The 22,721-nt window shown below is 41.8% G+C and overlaps 1 protein-coding gene across 3 annotated transcripts in view; it reads right to left on the reverse strand.

The window, feature by feature from the left end:
• Positions 1-22,721, reverse strand: part of LOC308310782 (VPS10 domain-containing receptor SorCS1-like) — a 176,162-nt gene that overhangs the window by 26,375 nt on the left and 127,066 nt on the right. For all 3 annotated transcript variants that reach the window (XR_013963536.1, XM_080757205.1, XM_080757204.1), the window contains exons 8-16: positions 21,794-21,883; positions 19,227-19,406; positions 16,870-17,016; positions 15,358-15,460; positions 11,848-11,924; positions 8,673-8,764; positions 6,820-6,927; positions 4,301-4,418; positions 1,310-1,443 (exon numbers count right to left, since the gene is read on the reverse strand). Coding sequence is in view for 2 of the 3 variants with exons in the window: in XM_080757205.1 (XP_080613331.1) it covers positions 1,310-1,443; positions 4,301-4,418; positions 6,820-6,927; positions 8,673-8,764; positions 11,848-11,924; positions 15,358-15,460; positions 16,870-17,016; positions 19,227-19,406; positions 21,794-21,883 (1,049 nt within the window). In the remaining variant the exon portion in view is untranslated. The remainder of the gene's footprint in view (positions 1-1,309; positions 1,444-4,300; positions 4,419-6,819; positions 6,928-8,672; positions 8,765-11,847; positions 11,925-15,357; positions 15,461-16,869; positions 17,017-19,226; positions 19,407-21,793; positions 21,884-22,721) is intronic.

The raw sequence follows: 22,721 nt of genomic DNA on the forward strand, positions 1-22,721 counted from the left end.
CATAACGTTTCTATGGTGGATTTCTATGAAACAAAAGGATAATAGGATAATTCTAGCTTTTCGTACAGCTGCAATGTTGGTGAGTTTAACATTGTTTAATGCAAACAGACAGGACTTTTGTGTTTGGATGAACGGGCTGTCAAAGTCATGTGTACTACCCAGGGGAGTGATGTGCTGTATAGGAAGGAAGTTTGGTCTGTCTGTCTCCCTCTTATGCCCATATATGGAGATCCGTGACATCGATATGATGTCATAGTACTGACTTTCTGGCCTTGAAAGTCCATGTTTATTTATGGATTTTGGAATATTTCTGAAAAAAGTTTCTTCTTTCTTATTTTAAATAATAATTACATTTTTATTTTTTAAGGAAATAGTGATGTTTACTAAATACCCATAAGTTGAATGTTGTTGGAAAAGAAAGAGCTTTTTGCCATTTTGTCAGAAACGTTTCTGTTGTTGGCTCGATGGTGAATGTGGAAAACTGGCCCACCATCACTATTCTACCAGCCAGCCAGGCTTTGTAAACAAATCATAACCTCAACAGTGCGCGCACACAGTAGAGTCACGAGGATGCAAGATGCAGCTCTAACAGGCGTCTCTTTCCAGCGTCATTTCCATCCACCCGCTGTTTAAAAACCCAGAGAGACGCCTGCTCTAAGCTGCATCTTGCATCTCTGCGACTCTACTGTGTGGGCGCACTAATAACTGACCAGGATTTGGCTGCTGATTGGTTGCTGACAGACTGCTCATAAGCCATTGTGAAGAGGGGCTGAACTCTGATGTTATTTGACTCTACTCTACTTCTATTGAAGTAGAAGTAGCAATACCACAGAGTGGAATTACTCTATGTTAAAAAGACCTGCATTCAACATGCTACTCGCCTGGTATAAGTACAACATGTACTTACTTGTGTGTAAACAAAATTGACAAACTATAAGAATAGCACATTTACAAGCTCACAATGCGTTGCGATGCTACAAATTGTGAGCTTAAACACTTAAGCCACTACAGTACTTTAGTATTCAGCAGTAAAAAAATAGTCGATCTAAGCTCACAACGCGACATGTTATGAGCTATTTCCGAGAAAATAATAATAAAAAACAAATGCGTCAAAATGTAATCTTTGCCGCTGTTGAATTAAGTCTGTATAAGTTATTTGCAAGCCCTTTTCTTTTGCTATTTTCTCCGCTTCTGCAGTTTGGCTCAGCAGCATCGTTATTTTTGTCTTTGAGCGTCCATTGCCAAACACGTATCAAAATGCTTGAGAAACATGGACTTAGCAAGAACAACGTGAAAGATGTCATCTCACCATTCAAAGTCAGCCTCGGTGCAGTCGCAGGGTCCCGATGTCATCGTCACAGAGTAGGTCTTTCCCATAACGCACCTGGCCGTGGGCTTCAGTTTACGGTAGATTCTCTTCACTCCCATGAGGCACGGTTCACCCTGTGGGCCAATCAAAAGGGCATCAAAAAGTCAGTTAATCTTATATCTATAAATGCACCAAGTCTCTGTGCGTAGTACGTACACGTGTATGTCTTTAATCCACATAACTCGGAAACCGTTCACCCCACCGACTTGAAATTTGACACACGCGTTCCACACCACCACAGGGAGTGCAATAATGGCCGGTGTCGAGTCCGTCGCATAGCCAGTTGTCCAGAACCTGCACAAAAGCCTCTGCCCGGACTCTGGACCTGATCACTCCTATACTGTATCTCCATATATGGAGCTGGCCTGTTCTGACATCACAACACTGAATTCATATTTGGGCATGCCTGACACAGAACTCCATATATAGGAATAAAGGGACACAGAGAGACAGATACATAAATCTCCATATGGGCAGAACGGGTACTCTGACACGGGTTCAACGGGTATTGCATAGCCGGGTGGGGCATGGATCTCTAACTTCCATCGTTACCGACTCGGTGCTCTACAGCCTGGCACCGGTCTAGTTGAACTAATTGATTATAAAAAATATCAATCGATCTCACATGCCTTATTTCAAACATTGTACACTGTACATTCAAACAAACGATGCCAAAAAAGAAAAAAACACTTACGCACTTGATATATAAACATTTTTCTTTTAATAAATGTGCTTATACTGTAGATTATTTGATTAATCAAAAAGGTAATTGATTTTTGCAGCCCAGAGAGAGCGAGAGAGAGAGAAACAGCTGTCGTCATAACATTTCATTTAGCATGAATATTATGCATGGTGGCATTAAGCAATTGTGTGCAACGCGGCGTAATATGTGAAAGGGACCGCTGCCTGCCTATCCTCTGGTTCGCTGTGCATTCACGCTGTGTTCACGGACTCATCATGCTGTGTGTTGTGTGCATGTAGTAAAGTTAACAACTACTTCTACTAGAATCTTACACTGGGGAGAGTGTGTTGTGTTTTCATAATGGGATGGGATTATACAGTAGGATTATTTATTTTATTTAAAAACTAAAATGTGCGACATACGTAGGCATATAACAGACCGAATGAACGAGATTGTAATTCTGTTGCACAGCTACCAGTATATTATCATAGTTCTTTGGCAATCAATTTACGATTTAGGCATTTTGCAGACATGCTTAAATCCAGAGCGACTTAACCACTAGAACCTGAGGGAACATTAGCCAAAAACAGCCGATATACAAGCTTGTATATTGCAACTTAACCCATTCTGAACGGGAACCCATTTTGGTGATAGCATCATGTTATGCTTTAGCTATTGAAAAATAGCAGATCTACAAGCTCATATCGCGCCACCGAGTGGCGCGATACGAGCTTGTAGGTCTGCTATTTTTGAAAAATTCGAAGAACGACTGACATCTTTAGAATCTGATCTCAGGTCAGAATGGGTTAATCAGACCAGTGTGTGTCCAGTGGAAAACCTCGTATGAATCTGATCTCAGGTCAGAATGGGTTAAGACTAGAGCCGTTAAAGAGTGCAAGATTGGTGTGGCATGAGCCCACCCTAGGAGTCATAAAGTAGTAGTAGTAGTAAATGGAGTGCCAAGAAAACAATTACACTGTTAGCTCCACAAAGTCACTAGGTATTGATCAACGGGGGAATGTGCGTAGCAGGTGTGTTTAACGAGCCAGTCAGACTGCTGGCTTTTTATAGAAGAACAAAAGACCCCAAAACGGACCTACAGTACACTTAAAGCACCGACGTATTTAATTTAAATTAATTGTATCATCTATCCATACAGTATATGAGATTAGTTTTAGCTGTTTTTGAGAAAGTTTTTAAAGTGGAAGTGGTTAATTATCATTCTTGTCTGTGGATAATATTCAACCAATGAAAGGTATAAAACAAGAGCTTGTGACTAAAATATAATAATAAAAATAATAACAAATAATAATCATATCAATAACCATAATCATAATAATAATAATAATAACTATTGGATCCCATTGGAGGTTTCACCAAGGATATATGTTATAATGGGGGAAGTGATCAAACAAGATGAGAAGATTGCAGGAAACTGAACGCTCCGTCCTAAATCATTCTGTTTCTGTGCTATACGGTAGGTGTCACTGGTGAGATGTGGGAATTCTCTCTCTCTGTGTGACACTGCTGAATTCCACAAAGAGACACAAAAAGACTAATAAAAACTTGAATGCTCCCAAAATAATAAACATTTACATTTTATTTATGGGCTAAATGATCCACTTTGTTCTTGAGTTGACGATATAGGGCTTGTCCTTCTCTTCAGGGCTTATTGTGCAATTAATTGGCATGAACCACAGTCCGCCTCCATGCTATATGTTGGATCGTTAGCCTAGCCAGAGCATATGGTTGTCTGAAACTATTACAGCGCTGGATGCTGAATAAAGGAGCACTCTAATGCTCTTTCTTGGCTCTGGGCCTGAGCAGGTTGAGTGGAGAAGGTTTAATGTATGCAGGACTTGATTCACAAAGATCACTGAGAATAAATGGAGAATGTGCAAAAGTGGTTTTGGAGCAGAGAGACATGCAGCAGCTCACTCCACTTCTTAACTAATTTCTATCTAAGCCAATGATCACACACTATATCCTGACCAAGTTGACTCCGTCTCCTACATTTGATTTGAGGGATCCTATATCCAACAACGCCATAGCATGCAGAGAGATCATGCTTTGATTGAAATTTGTTCCAAAGTTGTTTGTCATCTAGAAATAGAAGCTACTTGTTTAAACAGCAGAATGTGGTGTGAATGAGTTAATGTCTGTGACTATGTACCTTATACTGTTTACGAGCTACTGTACTATAGATGCTTTAATGAATACTAATCTAGGGCACTAGTGTGGCGTCTTACCTGATCATGTAGGTGCCATGTCTGATAATCGGCCTCTGTGCACCTCCTGTTGAAGATGGACCTGAAGTCTATCTTCACCAGCTGCCATTCAGAGCGATGACTGACATGGCCGAATATCCTGGAATATAGCCAAGCACACACGGTCAGGTACAGTGTATGTCCAGGAAAATGCACCGAGTAGCACTGGGGATCAAAGAGGCACAAATATAACAGGAGGGAAAGAAGTAGGCTTATTGTCTGTATCATGCCGGTAATACATGAGATCTGTCCCCGTAACAATGCGCTAGACACCTGGGAATGGGAAACTGCTGAGGTGGAGTGCCACAGATCCCAGTACTTCCCGCACAACTTGCTGCACCCAACCTGTGCTACTCATACGCTGAGTTGGCGGTGCCCGGGATCGAACCCATGTGATGTGACCTTGTGTTACAAAGGCGAGAGCTCTTCCGACTGATCGAGCTACCCGGACACAAACACGTGCGCTGACACGTCAGACTATTTATTCTCAGGTTGCCCGTTGGTTTATGTTACTGCCAAGTCCACTATCCAATGTTACTTTGACATTATCATTTTACTTTAGTTTGCTTTTGTGGATTAGTAGTTTGTGATTTATCACAGCATGTTGTTGGTTATCATCGACTGGAAAGCACTTTGTTTGAGTCAACTGTGCTCTAATAAATAAAGATGACTTGACGTGACACTGAGCGAGCCAAAGGTAAAACAGCTGACTGGCCTCTCTACACACCCACTCAGTCACTCACAACTTTGACATCATCAAGCTTTTGCTGTTAAGCTGAGAAAGCACAAGCCTAACATTGTGAATATCAATATTTTCCTAGTCCAAAAGAATGATCTGAATCCAAGGTTATGAGACATAAGCAGATAAATATTCTGTCACAAACTAAATTGGGGGGCGTGTTTCTTGGTGCTGACCGCCTCACTATTCAAACCATAGCAAATTTATCACAATCAATCTGTCAATTAGCTTGCGAGGCGCACTGCCATGACAGGCACTTACTGTAAAAAATGAGTACAAATTTATTTATAAAAAGTGCATGATGGTCTTATGAGAACTAATGGTGCGTCTGCTAGCAGAGAGCCTCAAGATCTCAAAGAAAATACTTAACGAAATCACCATTTTCTTCCGGCATTTCCTCAAAAACAGTCCTGTCCCCATCCCTCCCCGGCTAGGCTTGCAAGTCTCATCTGCATCAAAGGAAAATGCGAGTGAGTAATCCCCCCCATTGTCTCCCAAATCCCTTTATTCTCTCGGTGGCGCCTGATCTGAACGCTTTGTTGCTCACCGACAATAGCCGATCTACAAGCCCACAACGCGTGGCTCTGTGACGTGTCTGTGAGCTTGTAGATCGCTTATCTTTGGTGCGCAAACCAAAAAGTATAAACCTGCCATGAGCCTCTCTGCCTGTCATCGGTGCCTCTCTCCAGCTGTGTCTCTCCATCGTTCTCCCGGACTACTGTCACTCTGTCCCCTTCGGCAGGTGCCATAAAACATTGATGTAACTGGATGAGGAAACATTCCCAAACGTTATACATCTTTGCTGCATTAAGAGGAGTGACGCCGGGTCATGCTGTGTGTAGATTAGAGTCTGCGCCATTCGCTTTGCATTTTAAAAGAAGTTACAGGTTTTGTAGCGCAACTTTCTTCTGTTTCTTTTTCGATCTTTCCTTTTTTTTCCCCAACTGATTGTTGATTGTTTGATCACTATGATCATTTCCCTCATGTTCTTCAAATGGACAGTTATGCTGTCGCCGGCTGCCGCAGCATTGATCTGAATCCAAGAGACGGACAGTTTTGATGTCAGCTAGACCTTGAGAGAAATCTTTCTTATTCATGAAAGGAAATCAGGCAGTCAAGAATGCTGATTCCGTGTGTCTGTCTGCCGTGTGTGTGTGTGTGTGTGTGTGTGTGTGTGTGTGTGTGTGTGTGTGTGTGTGTGTGTGTGTGTGTGTGTGTGTGTGTGTGTGTGTGTGTGTGTGTGTGTACGTGCACACATTACTGTACTTGTGAGGACCTTAATGTCCAAAAGTATACTAGAATATGAAGAATAGACATGAGTACCATTTTCCTGGTACAAATATTCAAGTTAGGATTAGTTATAGAGGATAGTCTTAGGGGTTAGGGTTAGATGTATGCCCGTTTTATATACTGAGTTGTGCACTGCATGGTGTCGGGCACTGGAAAATAGCCGATCTACAAGTTCACATTGCAAGTTGTCCATGCCCTCAGTTTCTGTATCAACTACGAAATTAGGGCTTTCATTTTGGTAGGATAGCGGGTGACACTGGACCAAAATACTGTTAAGGGACGGAGGAAGCTCCTATATTCGTAATTTTCGGGCAGCGGCTGAATTGCGGGCCGCATTGCATGGTAAAGGTGGCGACGAAATTGGTGCCCGTACAGTATTACTACTAATTGTGCACGCACACACGAACACAAACAGTTTGTTTTCAGCTTCATGCAGGCGGGCAGATGATTTGCATCCATCTTCATCACTCACGTCATAATGAGAGTCTCCTCCCCGGGCTCTCCAAGCACCCCGTCCACAAACAGAGGAGAGTTGGTGAAGCTGTACTTGTTCCACTGCCGGCCTTCATCAAAGCTCAACCTGCAAAAACACAGCACAGCATTAACCCATTTAGGACTGAGGCCGATTAAAAGAATATATATAAGTCTAAGTTCTAAATCATAAAAGTTTTCTGAAAAACCTATGTTTCTATGTCAGTGGTGCTCAACCTTTTTCATCACCGACCTGCACCAGAATGATCTGTATTTGGCCGCGGACCCCCATATGAAAATATGTTGTTCCAGGGACCCCCACAGAAGCAAAGATTTGAGTTGAAAACATTCGCTGAATGATGTGGTTCGGAGCACTTTCAGAGCAATTTTTACGAACGATAGAAACACTGACAATCACAATCACAATCCATCAGAAGGACATCTACGATGCAATCAGTCTCTCTCACCCTCTGAATCACATTAGTTTTATAATTAACGGAGATGAGGAGACGATTATAAAGATGAAGGTAAAGATAAAGAAAACTTTATTGTCCATTAAATGTAACATGAAATGAAAATGTGCCCTTGGCAGGCATAGCTATTATGGCAACACCTGGTACAGTAGACTACAACTGTTTCACCTTCTTATAATTAGCCAATTCAGGACGGGAAACCCTTTTCGTGCTTTAAGCATTATGTTACTTTTTAGCTATTGAAAAATATTTTTGAAAAATGTGGAAAATGTTGGGCAAATCTTGAATATATATATATATTCTTTCAGAGCAAACGTTTTTAACTCGTATCTTTGCTTCTGGGGGTCTCCCCGGAACAAGGGTCGACATAGAAACATACGTTTTTTTCCAGAAAACTGATTTAGAAGACATTTTGTAGAATCTGTTCTAAGGTCTAAAGGGATTATTCAGATAAGATTATCAATATACAGTATCCTATTGCATGTGTCTTTCAGCACCACTGTCACAGAGGCGTGTGTGTGTGTGTGTGTGTGTGTGTGTGCGTGCGCGCGCGCGCTCTCCCCCCCACGCAGCTGCAGACGTCACAGTGTGTTTCTGCCACCGTTAAACAGAGCGTTATCGTTAATTGTTCATCAGTGTGGACGCTCATGCAATTATCATTATCGTTATCATGCTTGGTGTGAACGACCGTTTACAGTAATACATTTCATGAGCTAATAATGACCCTTAGCCCTTTTCATTCCATTTTGATATGCAATAATTAGTCCACGACCCATGTTTTATACAATTTGAAATGCCTTTTATTGAGCTCCTTACAAAACTTGGTTCCACTTATACAGTTTCAGAGTTAAAGCCCGTTCAAAGCAGTATAACTATAATGATAACCATTATCATTCACCATATTGTCTTTGTTGTATAGTTGTGATGTGAATTCTGCCACCCACTTGAGTTAGGATGATTTTCAAAACGACATCTTTATAGTCATCCATATAGTTACAGTACGTACCGGTATATTGCTTGGTGCGACTGGCCCCTTTACAGACCTGCAATATGCCTCAAGGACCACCTGGGACTCCCCGGACCCCCCCGTTGACACTCAGTGGACGGTGGAGAGGACAGAGAGCTACAGTACTTCCCGAGTAAAACACTATCCTCGCCATAATGGGTGAGAAGTTGAACCGAGCGACAGACGGTCATCACAGTAGAATAAATCCCACGCCCCGGCAGGGTTTGTTAAAGTAGAATTAATTACTTTTCCCGTGCTTTGAGATGTACTAATTTGCCTGCGTTTGGCTAACGTGCAGGCTCGGAACTCTCTCCTTCCCTCCCGGGGAATGAGTCACACTGTGACAAATGGCGGCTCCCAGTAATAATGACTCACCACAGGTGTCGGATGGGGAGAGGAGTGTGTCTTATTGCCACCAGGGCTCCTCCTTGGTCTAGGTACAGCACGGCATACTCCTCATCAAAGATCTGCACGCACGCACGCACCCACGCATGCACACACACATGCACCCACGTACGCACACACAGAATGCACGGGAAGCAGCTCATTAGCACAGTATACGTAGCTTTTATGAATGACATTATATAGAAAGATTTATATAGATACGCGCACACACACACACACACACACACACACACTCTTATTATTAGTAGTATACTTGTGAGGACCCCATCATTTTAGAATGGTAATTTTATGAATAGCATTGTTAATCCATTCTGACCGGGCACCCATTTTGGTGTTGGCATCATGTTATGCTTTAGCTATTGAAAAATAGCAGATCTACAAGCTCATATCGCGCCACTCGGTGGCGCGATATGAGCTTGTAGATCTGCTATTTTTGAAAAATTCGAAGAACGACTGACATTTTTAGAATCTGATCTCAGGTCAGAATGGGTTAATCAGACCAGTGTGTGTCCAGCGGAAACCTCGTATGAATCTGATCTCAGGTCAGAATGGGTTAATGGTTGAACTATATATCCGGAAATAGCCTGAGCTTGTCGCATCAACATAATATCGCGGTGCTGCTATTTTTTGTGTAGGCATAACTCCAATCCCAACCCATAACCTCTTAACCCATTCTGACCTGAGATCAGATTCATACGAGGTTTCCACTGGGACACACACTGGTCTGATGAACCCATTCTGACCTGAGATCAGATTCTAAAAAATGTCAGTCGTTCTTCGATTTTTCAAAAATAGCAGACATAGCGCGCCACCGAGTGGCGCGCTATGAGCTTGTAGATCTGCTATTTTTCAATAGCTAAAGCATAATGTAATGCTAACACCAAAAGGGGTTCCCGTTCAGAATGGGTTAAATGTCTAATTCCAAACTGAACCTTTTCCTAAAACTCCCCAACTTTTGTATTCTCCTTTTTTATTTTTTATATTTTAACCATAAAACAACCATTTCTCTTGTGAGGATCACAAAGCAATAATGCCAGTCAGCAATAATTAAATTAATTGCACTATTTACACGTTCACACGTTCCTCCACGTGATCAGTCGGGCAATGCAAGACTATAGGAACATTTGGTCCTCACAAATATAGCGATACAGGTTCACACACAAAGGTACATGCTGATGCATTCATTTACAAAAAGACACAAAGACAAATATCCAGGCATGCGTGCAGCGCCAAACTGGGACTTCCATACAGGTCAGGAGGCCCACCCCCACACAGACCACTCTGCCAGTGGCCATATAGACCATACAGGTCAGAAGGCCCACCCCCACACAGACCACCCTACCAGTGGCCATATAGACCATACATGGGCACCTGGCGGCCCGGCAGCCAAATGCAGTCCCCACCATCACTTAATGCGGCCCGCAGGTTAGCAGAATACAGATTTTTTTGTCTCATAGCTGGTGGTGACGGAGGCGTTGCATAGCAACCGGATCAATGTTAACAGCTGCTATGGGGCTCAACCACTAGGGGGTACGAACATGTTCGTACCTGGCAGAGAAGGAACCGGTGGGCGTGTGCACGTAAAAACGTCATTTTAAGAAATACTGTACATGGAATACGGATGTGTATATTACAGGAAACTCCCGTTAAACTTTCCAACAAACTCCGGTAAACTCCCGAATTGTACCATCACACCTGTATTACTGTATTTGCCTGCTAAACTTGAGGTTTGAGGTCTCAAAATCTAGTGCGCATAATTGCCCGTTAACTCCTCTTTTCACGCAGTAGAATAGAATCCTTCTGACCAACCACCACAGGCACGCGCTGAACCAAAACACACCCATCCATCCATCAACTCTAGATAACAGCCAGTCTATGAGTTGGAGTAGCCTAGATATGATAAGAGTGATTTCCTCTGCATGTTTTTCAGTGACACAAGGGAGAAATCAGTCTCTAGGCAGGCCAGGCCATTGGGAATTGTCCTCAATTTCCCAAAGACCATTCAGGTCGCACGCACACATGCATGCACGCACGCACACAAACACAGGCGCATGCACACACACAGACACACGCGCGCGTGTGCGTGCATTACGTTGCAGCCTTGAAATACAAATAGTAGAAGTTGTTCTCCCACTGGTTTTACATCTCTAATTATTAGAGATCCAGAAAAAGTGACAAAGTGTGGAAAACACTGCACGCACGCACGCACACGCACACACACACACACGCGCACGCACAAGCACACGCCCACGCACACGCACACGCACACGCACACACACTCACGTCTATTAGGATTAGATCTTGTCATATCAATGTTTCAGCGGTTACAGAAACAAGCATCCTAATGTGATGTTGGCATAAGAGGAGGGTCGCCCCCGGGTGCTGTGTGCAAGAACTGAATCTAATTACTGCTAAGATTTCATTTGATTATCGCCCACTAAAACACTGAGCAGGGTGTGAGGATAGATATCAACAAAGTGGCACATCTGTCGGTCTGCTGTACCCCCCAGCTGGATACCACAGATTAGCTACTTCTTTTGAGAGGGACACAATTGTTTTATTATGCTTTAATCATTAGACTTTAATGCATGTCGGAAACACTGATACCCATATCAATCAAAGCATCTAAACTAAAGCTTTAATTCAGAATGAATCGCAAAGCGGTGTCGCACGATAAAAATTGTCAACGTACAAAGCTCACAACGTGGCACATACGTGTCGTGTCGATAGCTTGTAGATCTGCGATTTTGGTGAAGCATAGAATTCCGGTTTGGGCGGTATTGTCAAAATGAAGATATCACTAAAACACAAACATTTCCCGGATTTCAACATTGACCACCAAATTGTCTTTGTTTTCACCACAAATAAATTAATAATATTTATTGCTTATAGTACATACGTAGGCTACAGTACATGTATCATGTATTTTTGGTGTCACAAGTGTGCTAAGCGTTAAAATAATTGTTTCCATCCTGATGAAAACAACAACAATAAATTGTCAAAAGCTGCGTGTTTTTGTGTTTCTGAAAATAATAGTCAATTTACACATGCTCTGCATGTGTGTAAAGATAAAGCCAGCAGCGGGCTTCCACCCACAAACAAGAGCGGCGTGTTATTTATCACACATTAAAATAAGTGCTCTCACCTGTCTCCATGTGTTGCCTGCGTCCGAGGTGATAAACACGCTGACGTTGCTGGTGGTGAGCTCTGAACCGATGGAGCCTGGAAACAGAATGCGAGGGGGGGGAGGGGGCTCTTAATATAGTGGAATAGATGGGCGGAAGCAGGCTAAGCGTAGGGTCAGAGGTCAAACCACTCACCAACCACAGCACTTACTGTACTTGTAGGTAAACGGTGAAACGCATATGAAACTAGATTCACGATAGAAGGTGTGGCGATATAGTCTATATAGTGTGTGGGATAAAAAAGGCCCCATAAAATGCTTTATAGATTTTTGCATTTGTGTGCGTGTGTGTGTGCGTGCGTGCGTGTACGTGCGTACAATACATTCTCACATAACTCGATACCGTACGACTGATCTTCAAACTTGCCATTCAAGACCAGCGGTTGATGACAACATATCTGTCTCTCTGATTCGCTTCTATGCCCGATTGCCTGCCCCGCATATGGATGTCTCATTTTCTGGATCTGTCTGTGTCTGTCTATAGAGATCCCTGATCTGGGATCAATATGTTGTCATACTGTAGTACTGACGTCATACTGGTATAGGCTACTGCTTTAACCCTTAGTTAGTTAGTTAGTTAGTTCCTTTAAATGTGATATTTTCACGATTTGGGTCCTGATTTCTCTTTTGGGTCTCAAGCTAAAAAGTTTGGGAACCACTCCTTTACTGTAGTTTCAACGTTGAAATTATTGAAAACTTTTCCTTGTGCGTGTTTTCAATGTCCAATGTCCAACCTTTGTAGTACGTTATTGTAGTACCGAACATTATTCAGTCAATGTTGTTGACAGTCAAAGTATTTTGAAATGAGTCCAAAGCGGACAGAGTGATCCAACATGGGTTCCAATGCAATAATACAGTGCATTGGGGCACAGTACATGTCAACTGAACCAACATTCATGAACACACAGTATACTATACAGTATACGGCCAATTCACATTCCTGCATTCATTCCTCAACCTCTCTAACCACGTTAAGGCTTGAGCGGTCCTAATGGTGGCTAGACTACAGTAATAGCTTCCAGCCAGTAATTGGCACCAGGTGGTTAAACACAAGGCCTGAATACAAACGCAAGCGAAGCAACATAACAGCCCCTGGTAGCGTAATAAACTCCCACAGGCCCAGTTAGCTTTGCACATGATTGCACACTTAAGAAAGGGTTACATCTTCATGACGGGTAACATAATTATTATAGGTAAAACTAAAAGTCATATCAAAGTTAATAGTTGATTATCAACTTTCAGAAGTAAACCCCCCCTCTGCTGCCAACTCACTCAACCATCTACTACAACCACACAGCAGCACCCACACAACCACCCAGCACCTACACAACCACCCAGCACCTACTGTATACAACCACCCTGCACCTATACAACCACCCAGCACCCGCCCTATACACCTAAAGTACTGGCCACATCAGGGGACCTATCCTGTCGTGCATATGTGAGTCCGGCCGTATCCAACAGTGGCTAGACACCATGGCTAAAGGCTGATAGACACTATGGTTACCTTAGGCTACCTAGGCTTCTGTGATGTGATGAGATCTGGCCCTGCTCAACTGTGAGATAACATGCTGTCAGGTTGCCTGTGGGAAATGTGGACCGCTATTGAAGTTTCAAACAAGTGAGTGCAGGAATTAAGGTAGAGATCAGGATTGAAGGCAACTGCAGTCTCAACGATACAGAATAATGGAGTTGGAAACTCAGCCAATGTAAGATTGCACTGGTTGCTCTAAAATGAGGAGTTCCAGAATTCTCCGCTGCTGTTTCCACCTGGCAGAGACAAGGCCATATCCCATAGGGCAGTGATACTCATATCTTATCTTTAATTACATTATTATAAGTAATACTATTATAGTTGTACTATTACTCGAACGAAAATAAAAGCTTGGGGGGGGGGGAAATTGCGGAAATGGTGGAAATGGAAATTGCGGAAATGAAAATTGCGGAAATTGCGGAAATTGCGGAAATGGTTAAAATGGAAATTGCGGAAATGGAAATTGAGGAAATTGCGGAAATGGTAATTGCGGAAATTGCGGAAATGGTAATTGCGGAAATTGCGGAAATGGTAATTGCGGAAATTACGGAAATTGCTCTTCACTTATAGCTATCTATTTTCAGGTAGATTGTTTTATTTTACTCAGTCAGCCATATCACTACTCATTTTTTTTAAATATTTTTTAAAAATATAGCAATTGAAAGAGAGAAGTTATCAAGTATCATTAATGTCGTAATTTTATCTACTGGCCCCTGGCCCCTTGCCATTTTTGTAATGTGGCCCACAGGTAAATCTATTTGAGTATCCCTGCCATAGGGGAATACCACTCATCCCCGACCTCCCCACCCCCCCTCCCCTCTCCCAGGCCAACAACACTGACAACGTCATGTGGAGCAGAGAGCATTATATGGCAAATGTCAAATGCCATTTCTCAAATTTCCCAGCCCCCATCAACCAAGAGTCTAAGACAGTTATGGAAAATTATTATATTATTAAGCATTGGAACACACATTTTATTTCACTTTTAATATGTCCATTAATTTCACGTTATGTGAATATTATTAATATTCACATATTGTCATCCTAAATATGGGGCCAGAGCCCCCTACTTATGTGTTAAATTGCAGATGGACAGAGAGAGGCTTCCGGACTCATCTCAAATCTCGCGAGAATGTGTTGCTGGGATAAAGAAATGTCATTAACAAAGTAGATTTTCTCCTGATTTGTCTCGCTAAAAAAAGCCATTTTACTATGAATATCTTGTAAATATTGTGTGCCTTGTGATGATTGGGTCCAGTATTTAGTTCAGTGGCCATGGAGTTAAGGAATGGTTCAGAAGCTGTGTTCACGTTCACTCTCCCGTTTGGAAATGAATAAACTAATAATGTCACCGCTCACCTCACGTAGATACGGGAAGTAAAGCAAAGTTGGCCCCTCTTGCTAATTCTTCTTCTTGGGATAGTACACCGACGTGATGCCATTGATCACATGACCCCAACTTCTCGACCTCCAATTATTATATAATAAATAGATGGATTATAATCGCAACTGTGATGTATTTACAAACAAAACTGAGTCATTAACCCATTCTGACCGGGCACCCATTTTGGTGTTAGCCTCATGTTATGCTTTAGCTATTGAAAAATAGCAGATCTACAAGCTCATAGCGCGCCACCGAGTGGCGCGCTACGAGCTTGTAGGTCTGCTATTTTTGAAAAATCGAAGAGCGACTGACATTTTTTAAATCTGATCTCAGGTCAGAATGAAAACTGTCAGGATGTAGAAGACATTTTTAGAATCTGATCTCAGGTCAGAATGGCTTAAGTTATTTTGAAATTCCTCCCCCCGCTTCTACCGTACGTCGAGCACTCATGCTCATCCGCTGGGTGGAGCTGCTAAGAACTAGGGTCGTAGAAATGCAGCCTCCTGTACTGCGGCAACATGCTACTCCAGAGGTTATAGCTCACTTCACCTACCTGACGCCACAATGATCCCAGGGGCCGAGTCCTTGCTGGCTATGTTTCCTGACGTGTAGGGGTTAGCCGACACATGGAGATGGAGGTGCAAGGAGCAGTAGGGCTGTACGTAGGACGGCAGAACAAACAAACAAAACAACAACAATTATATACTTTATTCCAGATGCTTACTGTATGTCCAGAGAAAAGTATACAATGCAAAACACAATTACAATATACCGCTAACCCTCAGGAACGAAAACTCCAGGATCAAAACCACAGGAAATGTATGATATGAAACAGTACTGTACTGCATGTATATTAGGGCTGGGCAAGTAATACATGTAATTAATTAAATATATCAAAACCAATATTTAGAATAACCGACTTCTTTATATCAACAAATCAAAATACTTTTTTAAATCAAACTAATAGATTTTTTGATTATCTTAACACTGTATTACACTTCATTGTACAAGGGTGGTGTATAGGCCTACAGTACACACAACAGAAAATTGTCACATTGTGCCACTTTGCTATTTTTCACAATAAAAAATACATTATTTATCATAATCGAGTCAAAAGTATGAAATAATCCTGATTATTGATTTGAAGTCATATCGCCCAGCAGTATTCGACATTTCAACTAAAAAGTTCAACCCTAATTCCCAAATCCAAATCATAAGATTCTTCAAAAGCATAGTGTCCCTTATTAAGTTATTGGCTTGTCTCACCATTCATTCTGATTGGGATGACCTTTACTGACACGGCTCTCATTACCAGCCAGCAGAATGCCAGTGGTGCGCGCCATGTTGTGACGGGCCGTTTAGAGGTTTATTAAAACTCTGACATTTCCTGACAAATGACGGTATAATGTGAGAGGATAGCGAGGCACGCTACAGGATTAATAATTACTAACAAACTAACAAACAAGCTTTGTCACCGAACAGTTGTCAGTAACACTGATCCTAAAACATACAGTGTATGCTAATCATGAGATTCTATTTATTTATTTATTCTTCTGTCTTGGCACAACTCTTCACAAACACATCAGTAGGCAATCAGCTTGAACCAGCAGTACATGATACAAAAAAAGAAAAGAATAAGCCTCCCGCGGAGTAAAGGATAAAGCGAAATTGCGAACTTTGTAAGCGAGCTATAGGAACCTAATGTACCATGAGAAACATTGAGCTCAGGGAGGCTTGTTAGTCAGAGAAAATGCTGTCTTTCTCTTGTCTTTTGATGCCTCTTGCCTGCCTTTGGTAAATGGGAGGACATCTTATTGGGCTGAATGAAAACATCTGACCTTTAAGCCCAGCGGTCTCGGAGCAGCTTTGATGGGCGCTGCTCTTTCTGAGAGCTCCATGCAGCCTCATCAGCGCTGGGATCAAGAGAACTTCTGATAAGGCCTATAGCTTTGATGGAAACTATCACACTGCAACATATCCTCACTGTTTATCCTGTCGTATCCGCTCAGATATACAGTATATAAACCTCATGTAGAATAGATGCAGCATGTAAACACACACTTACCAAAACACAGTGGATATTGTTTCCTTTCAGGCCGGTGCTTGGAGCCTGCAGTAGCCTCCAGTCTCTGCCTCTGTTGTACGTGATGTACGTCTTCACCTGGTTTTCTGTCCTCTTGTTGGCCAGGAACATCCCCTTAATCCCTGCCACCTAGGAAATATGAACCGCTTTACAATTGTATGAGAATCAACAAAGAATAGTCAACAATAATAAGAGTGTTACAGTACATCGCACACGATCGGCTATTCACACACGCACGTATAACAGTACATATAGGTTATTCATACTCTGATGGAAATCACAAGCCCAGTGACAAGGACACATCCTTACAAGCTTACCACTTCTGTATCTCCAGGTAAATCCAATAGTGTTACATACAGCATTCTGCGCAGGAAATGACTGATTGTCTGGGGTCTCCTGCAAATCGATATGTGTCTGAGAGAGTGTGAAAGAGTCCATGCATGTTCTGGGTGGCGTTGGAAACAAGCTTTGGGGATACTGGCAACGTGACTCGTGAGTCAATAACAGTGGCATCATCTGGTGAAACACCGTCCTCTCGACGAATGACAGATGCTTCAATGTGACCTGGAGCAGCGTAATATGCTAAATGTCTGCTTCAGGCCACATTGAAACATATTATGTTGTGTTTGAGGTGGCGACCCCAATCAAGCCAATGGATTTGACTGCGGGGAAATGGAAGTGGTTTTCAGGCGTGGGAGGTATCATGATGAACAAGTCTAATTATTTGATTCAGAGCTCATATTTTGACTCCAACTAAATTGTGACCAGATTTGACTGAGAGCCTGCCATCGCGCAAATTCCAGCTTTTCACCAAAGGAGAAAAACTTTTTTTTCCAAAAATGTGTTTATAGCACAGGCAGACTCTTCACATACTACAGCATGTCTGCAATAAGTGTCAGAGCTGAAATCGACATGTAAATATGAAATAAATGTGTATGTTAATGTTAGAGACCACAGAAGTGAACCTTTCAAGCCTGTTTTCTCAACTCGCTGTTTTCTGCAAGACATTACTCTATAAGCCATATCTCCAAAACTGGTGGGTCAAACTGAACAACCATGCAATATGTACATTTTGAAGCTATGATTCCCTGCTTTCATATGACACGAACAAACGAAATTTAAAAAAAATCCAATGGCAGTCCCTCAGTCAAATTACAAATGTCTGATGCTGGGCTGCAACTGTTAATCAAATTAATTGTTTAAATAAAAAATTCCAAATTAGCGAAAATAGACAATAGACAATGTGATGCATTTTTTTGCACAAAAAAAAAAGGATTAGCATGATTATTGTTTTCACATTGACTATACTATACGATAGAACAATCGGGAAGAAAAGAATGGATAGTTGCAGCCCTAGCTGATGCTGATATTTCCTTCTTGGAAACACGTAGAATGCTTCTACCTAGCCTTGCTTTTCTATCGGGTACATTTGGCGAACTAATATCAGCAGTTATTCATCAAGAAAGGAATAATCTCAACCCCCCCCCCCCCCTGACAAAAATCTATATCCTTGGCCCAGTCTGTTATTGCCTTTGTTGGTGTCAGCACTCTGAAAGCTGCTTCGTATTCACACAATGTGTTCTGCAAACAGTAGACCTATACCTGCAGCAGCAATATCTACTTCCAAAATGAGGCGTACATTTCATTCTCTATCTCCCATAGTGCTGAAATATTGATCCCTGGCTATAATAACCCTCCATGCTGGGCAATCGTCAATCAAGTGCATTTTATTTCTAATATCAGAGAAATGTGCCAAAATGGAAACAGCGGGAACAGAAATGTCGACCGCTGTTACAGCACTACTCTCCTAGCGCTGCATTTCTAACACACAGTAGTCGCATGATTATATAAAACAAAAAGGATCATTTAGCAGAAACCTACTGTCTAAGGTTTTGTTGTGAGAAACACTTATATAAAAGATCCATAAGGTATTTGATAGAAAAATAAAAACAATAAGTAAGGTATGGTACCATCATATATCTTTTTTTTTTTAAATATATTTATATATATTTTTTTACTTTTGATAACTGGAAGCTCTTTAAACCGGCATGTGCTCAGTGTACATGGTTTATGCCCACCTGGAGGAATTTATAAAACGGAAGCTTGACACGGGCGCCAGCATTGTTGTTGAAGTTGGCCAGTTATGAACCATGCACCTCTGCCACAGTATTCTCACTTTTAAATAGTAACTCCATTGATTAGGAATAGACAAACAGGCAGACAGACAGTCAGTCACATACCTTATATATTTTACCTAGCTGGGGGGACATTAGTGAAGAAAGTGGACAATACAAGATGGCCATTGCTACATGTAACGGGTTGGTTTGTGGAGGTTTTACCTCATAGAGGTCGACCATCACGTTGCCCTCCAGACCCATGCTGCTGACCACGTTCCCCAGGGCCAGGGTGTAGTAGACGCCTGCCGTTCGGGACACGTACAGGTTGTAGGTTTCATTCTGGTTCCACTCCTGGACGGCTGCCACCACGCGGTTGTCGTCTGTACTGATCACATGCAGTTCCTGGTAAGAGACACAGACCCGGAAACAATGGATGTTAAGATCAAGCCTGAGTTATACTACAGTGAGTTGCGGGCGGATGTGAAATAGATGATCTAACAAGCTCCTGTATATCTACAGCATACTCTGGAGACATTTAGCGAGATATAGGCCTACTGTAGTGAGACACTTAGTGAGACGCGTTGTTGTCACTCCAAGCATAAATTGGCCTTAATTACAGTCACTCACTCTGTCGCCAGAGATTGTTGGTTCTGAAGTGACTGCGATGTACACCTCTACTGTCAGTGTTGTTCATTTATATTCATTTATATTTTCAGTAATTTGTTATACTTGTCCAGTAGCATGCACTCATGTAAATGGCAATGATTACCTACTTGTGCAATTATGAATGATGTACAACAGGGCTATTCAACGAAATTGTTCAGGGGGCCACATTGTCCGAAACGCTAAGGGACCGGGGCAGGACTGAGCTTGTAGATTGCCTATTTTCGCTGCACAACACAAGTATAAAATAAGGTTAAAGTTATACAGTAATCACAATCAGAATATTTAGCATATTCACATATTGAATCTCTAACTTTGAGGATATTGCACTTATTATGAGATGATTATGATTGTCGAGTAGAGCTTACGCAAAGGACTGCACGCTGTTCTCTTGTGTGTTTAATTTACCCCTGACTGTGCCAACAACACCTTGGAGAGAAACGACAGCGACCGTGACGAACATGGCTTGATTGAATAAAACATGTTTATTTGTCAACGGGGGAGTGACGAGTAGGGCCATATGCACACAAACAGAGCTGCCCAGAATAACAAGTCCATAGCCAGTGTGATTTCATTTTTTGGCCTTGATTCAAACACAAAATATCAAAGATGGCGACAAGCAGAGCCAGCTGTGAAGCGCTCTAAGTTGAGCCAATGTTTCAACAGAGACGGACTTTGTTGTTCCATGACAGCTGAACCTCTAAAACAACACGGACATGGATCTGTGGAATGTGTTCCGTGGAAAAAAAACCAAAGCAAAATAGAAAATGCAACAACATCAAAACATCTGTCAAGTATATATTTTTTAACAGAAGCTTTTCGACAGCTTTATTTCGATGTTGTCAGTGAGAGAGAGGCAGGACAGGTGTACAGAGAACAGGGCAATAAGACACACAGGATAGCAAACATGCAGTCCAGCCAGCTGGAAAGCAAACCAGGCTGAAGAAGGTATGTTGTGGGGTGGTTCCATTCATGTACTGTACTTTAAAGTTCTCTATAATCGGCAATGTGTGAGTGATAATTATGTATATCAAATCTAATTGTATTAGTAGGCAACATGGCTCTTCCATGGGAGAGGGAGAAGGCATAAGATTTCACTGAGATTAGGGTTGTGCAGTCTGGCACGGTGATTCATTTTAATATTGTAATGCCCAAACCACACCTATGCATAATGTAATGGGTAGCAAGCCTAGCAGGTGTTTTAGGGATAAGGCTGGTGTCTCAAGCTAGCGACTTTTGCACTGGAACAGCCTTTGCACAATGCTAAATCCCCAAGTAGTGGGATTAGGGACTTATATTATATATTAGGCTCTACTGAAAATAGAGCCTAATATCTCCATATTTTAACATTTTTGTGTTTTTTTTGTAAAGGTTGTCCTACTTGATCGTACTACAGCGTCACACAAAAGTAGCAAAAGTAGCAGATCCACAAGCTCAAAATGTGGCATGAAGTTAGTAACATGTTTTGAGCTTGTACCCTATTTTGCTGAATATAAGACTACGTTTTTTTTCCAATGGAAATATCCTAAAAAACGGGGGCGTATTATAATCGGGGACTAGACTATATTTGACATTCAATGTTCTTTTTCCACAAATGAGTCTCAAAAAATGGGGCTCATCTTATAATCAGAGTCATTTTATATTCAGCACAGGTAAACACTACCTTTGAATTTGAATCCTGAAAAATAACAGTTTTGGTGAGATTTCCACCCGACAGAGACGATTATGTTAATCATTAATGTAAGCTGCATTTTGACCACTTCAAATGAAGGGACTTCAATACTGGAAGTGATAATTAGGACATTTGATTGATTGAATACTTTATTAGTCATAAAATAATGTAAACAGCATGTGGCACAGTAAGACATTAAGGCTAAAACTAGGGGTGCACAAATTATGAAATTATGACCCATATCCGATCTCCCATTATTTGCAGCCAATCTACATTGACATGTTGTGGCCATTTTAACTATTAAAACAACTATGTTGTTTTGCAAAATAGTAAAAAGGGGAAGAAAAAAAAGACAAAGAAGTTTAGGGATAAGGGGTTTAGCGGTGACGAAAATGGAGCCCTTTATAGTGTTTGGACAGATTTGTGCCAGACAGTGCAGTGGAACAGTGCTCACCTTGGGCAAAGTGTACTTGGGCAGCTTCATGGGTGTGAACACGTCTCTCCTGGCTGACACATAGTAGATTGGCCGCCCACCAGTTGAGACCTGAGTGTGATGAAACCATGCAGGGAAAACACAGAGAAACAGGCAGTCCAGGCACTCACACGGTCCTCATTTATTTCACACTTGTGGGACCGATTACATAATGCCATAATGTTCTGGGGTTGAACATAGCGTACTCATGTCCGCACCACGGACATGAGTACGCTGTTCAACGCCAGCACTTGAGTCAAAGTAGCCTACAGATACTCCTGGTCAAACATTAACAACAAGTGTAAATTGATCTGTTCAAATTATGCTGGAGTTGCCTTTGCCTGGCTCCAGCCCTGAATCACTAGCCATGAAAATTCAGGCTGAGTGTCAGGCTAATACTGGAGTACTTGCTTAAAAAATATGAATACAAAAGTACGTACATGCTTTTAAAATGACATTCTCTCAAATGTCTCCATGGAGACGTGAATTCATGGTCATGTTTTTGTTTTTGTTGCATTCCTAAGCAAATAACTCATTTGTGTCTCCTACCAGAAACACAGTAGGGAATCAGCCAGTTATTGGCATAGGAATGCGACAAAACTAAAACAAATCCATGAATTTATGTCTCCAAGGGGTGAGAAATCGATAGGGGAAAAAAAAGTCATTTTGTGGGTGAACTACTCCTTTAAGTATTCAAAAGTACAAACTACATTTTCTTTTTAATATCAATGCATCTGGCAGAGGGAGAGGAAGTGTAGCGCCCAGGATTACATTAGATAATTGGCACTGGGTGAAAAGAAAACTGGGTTACAAAATCGTGGGATAAAAATTAAGTTAAAAAAAAAATGAATATCAATGCATCGTTGTAGGTTTTCCTGAAATCTTCCAAAAACGCTCTACAAGCTCACGG

The sequence above is a fragment of the Protomyctophum bolini genome (assembly GCF_963924005.1).
Source record: "Protomyctophum bolini genome assembly, chromosome: 3".
Classification (NCBI taxonomy): Eukaryota; Metazoa; Chordata; class Actinopteri; order Myctophiformes; family Myctophidae; genus Protomyctophum; species Protomyctophum bolini.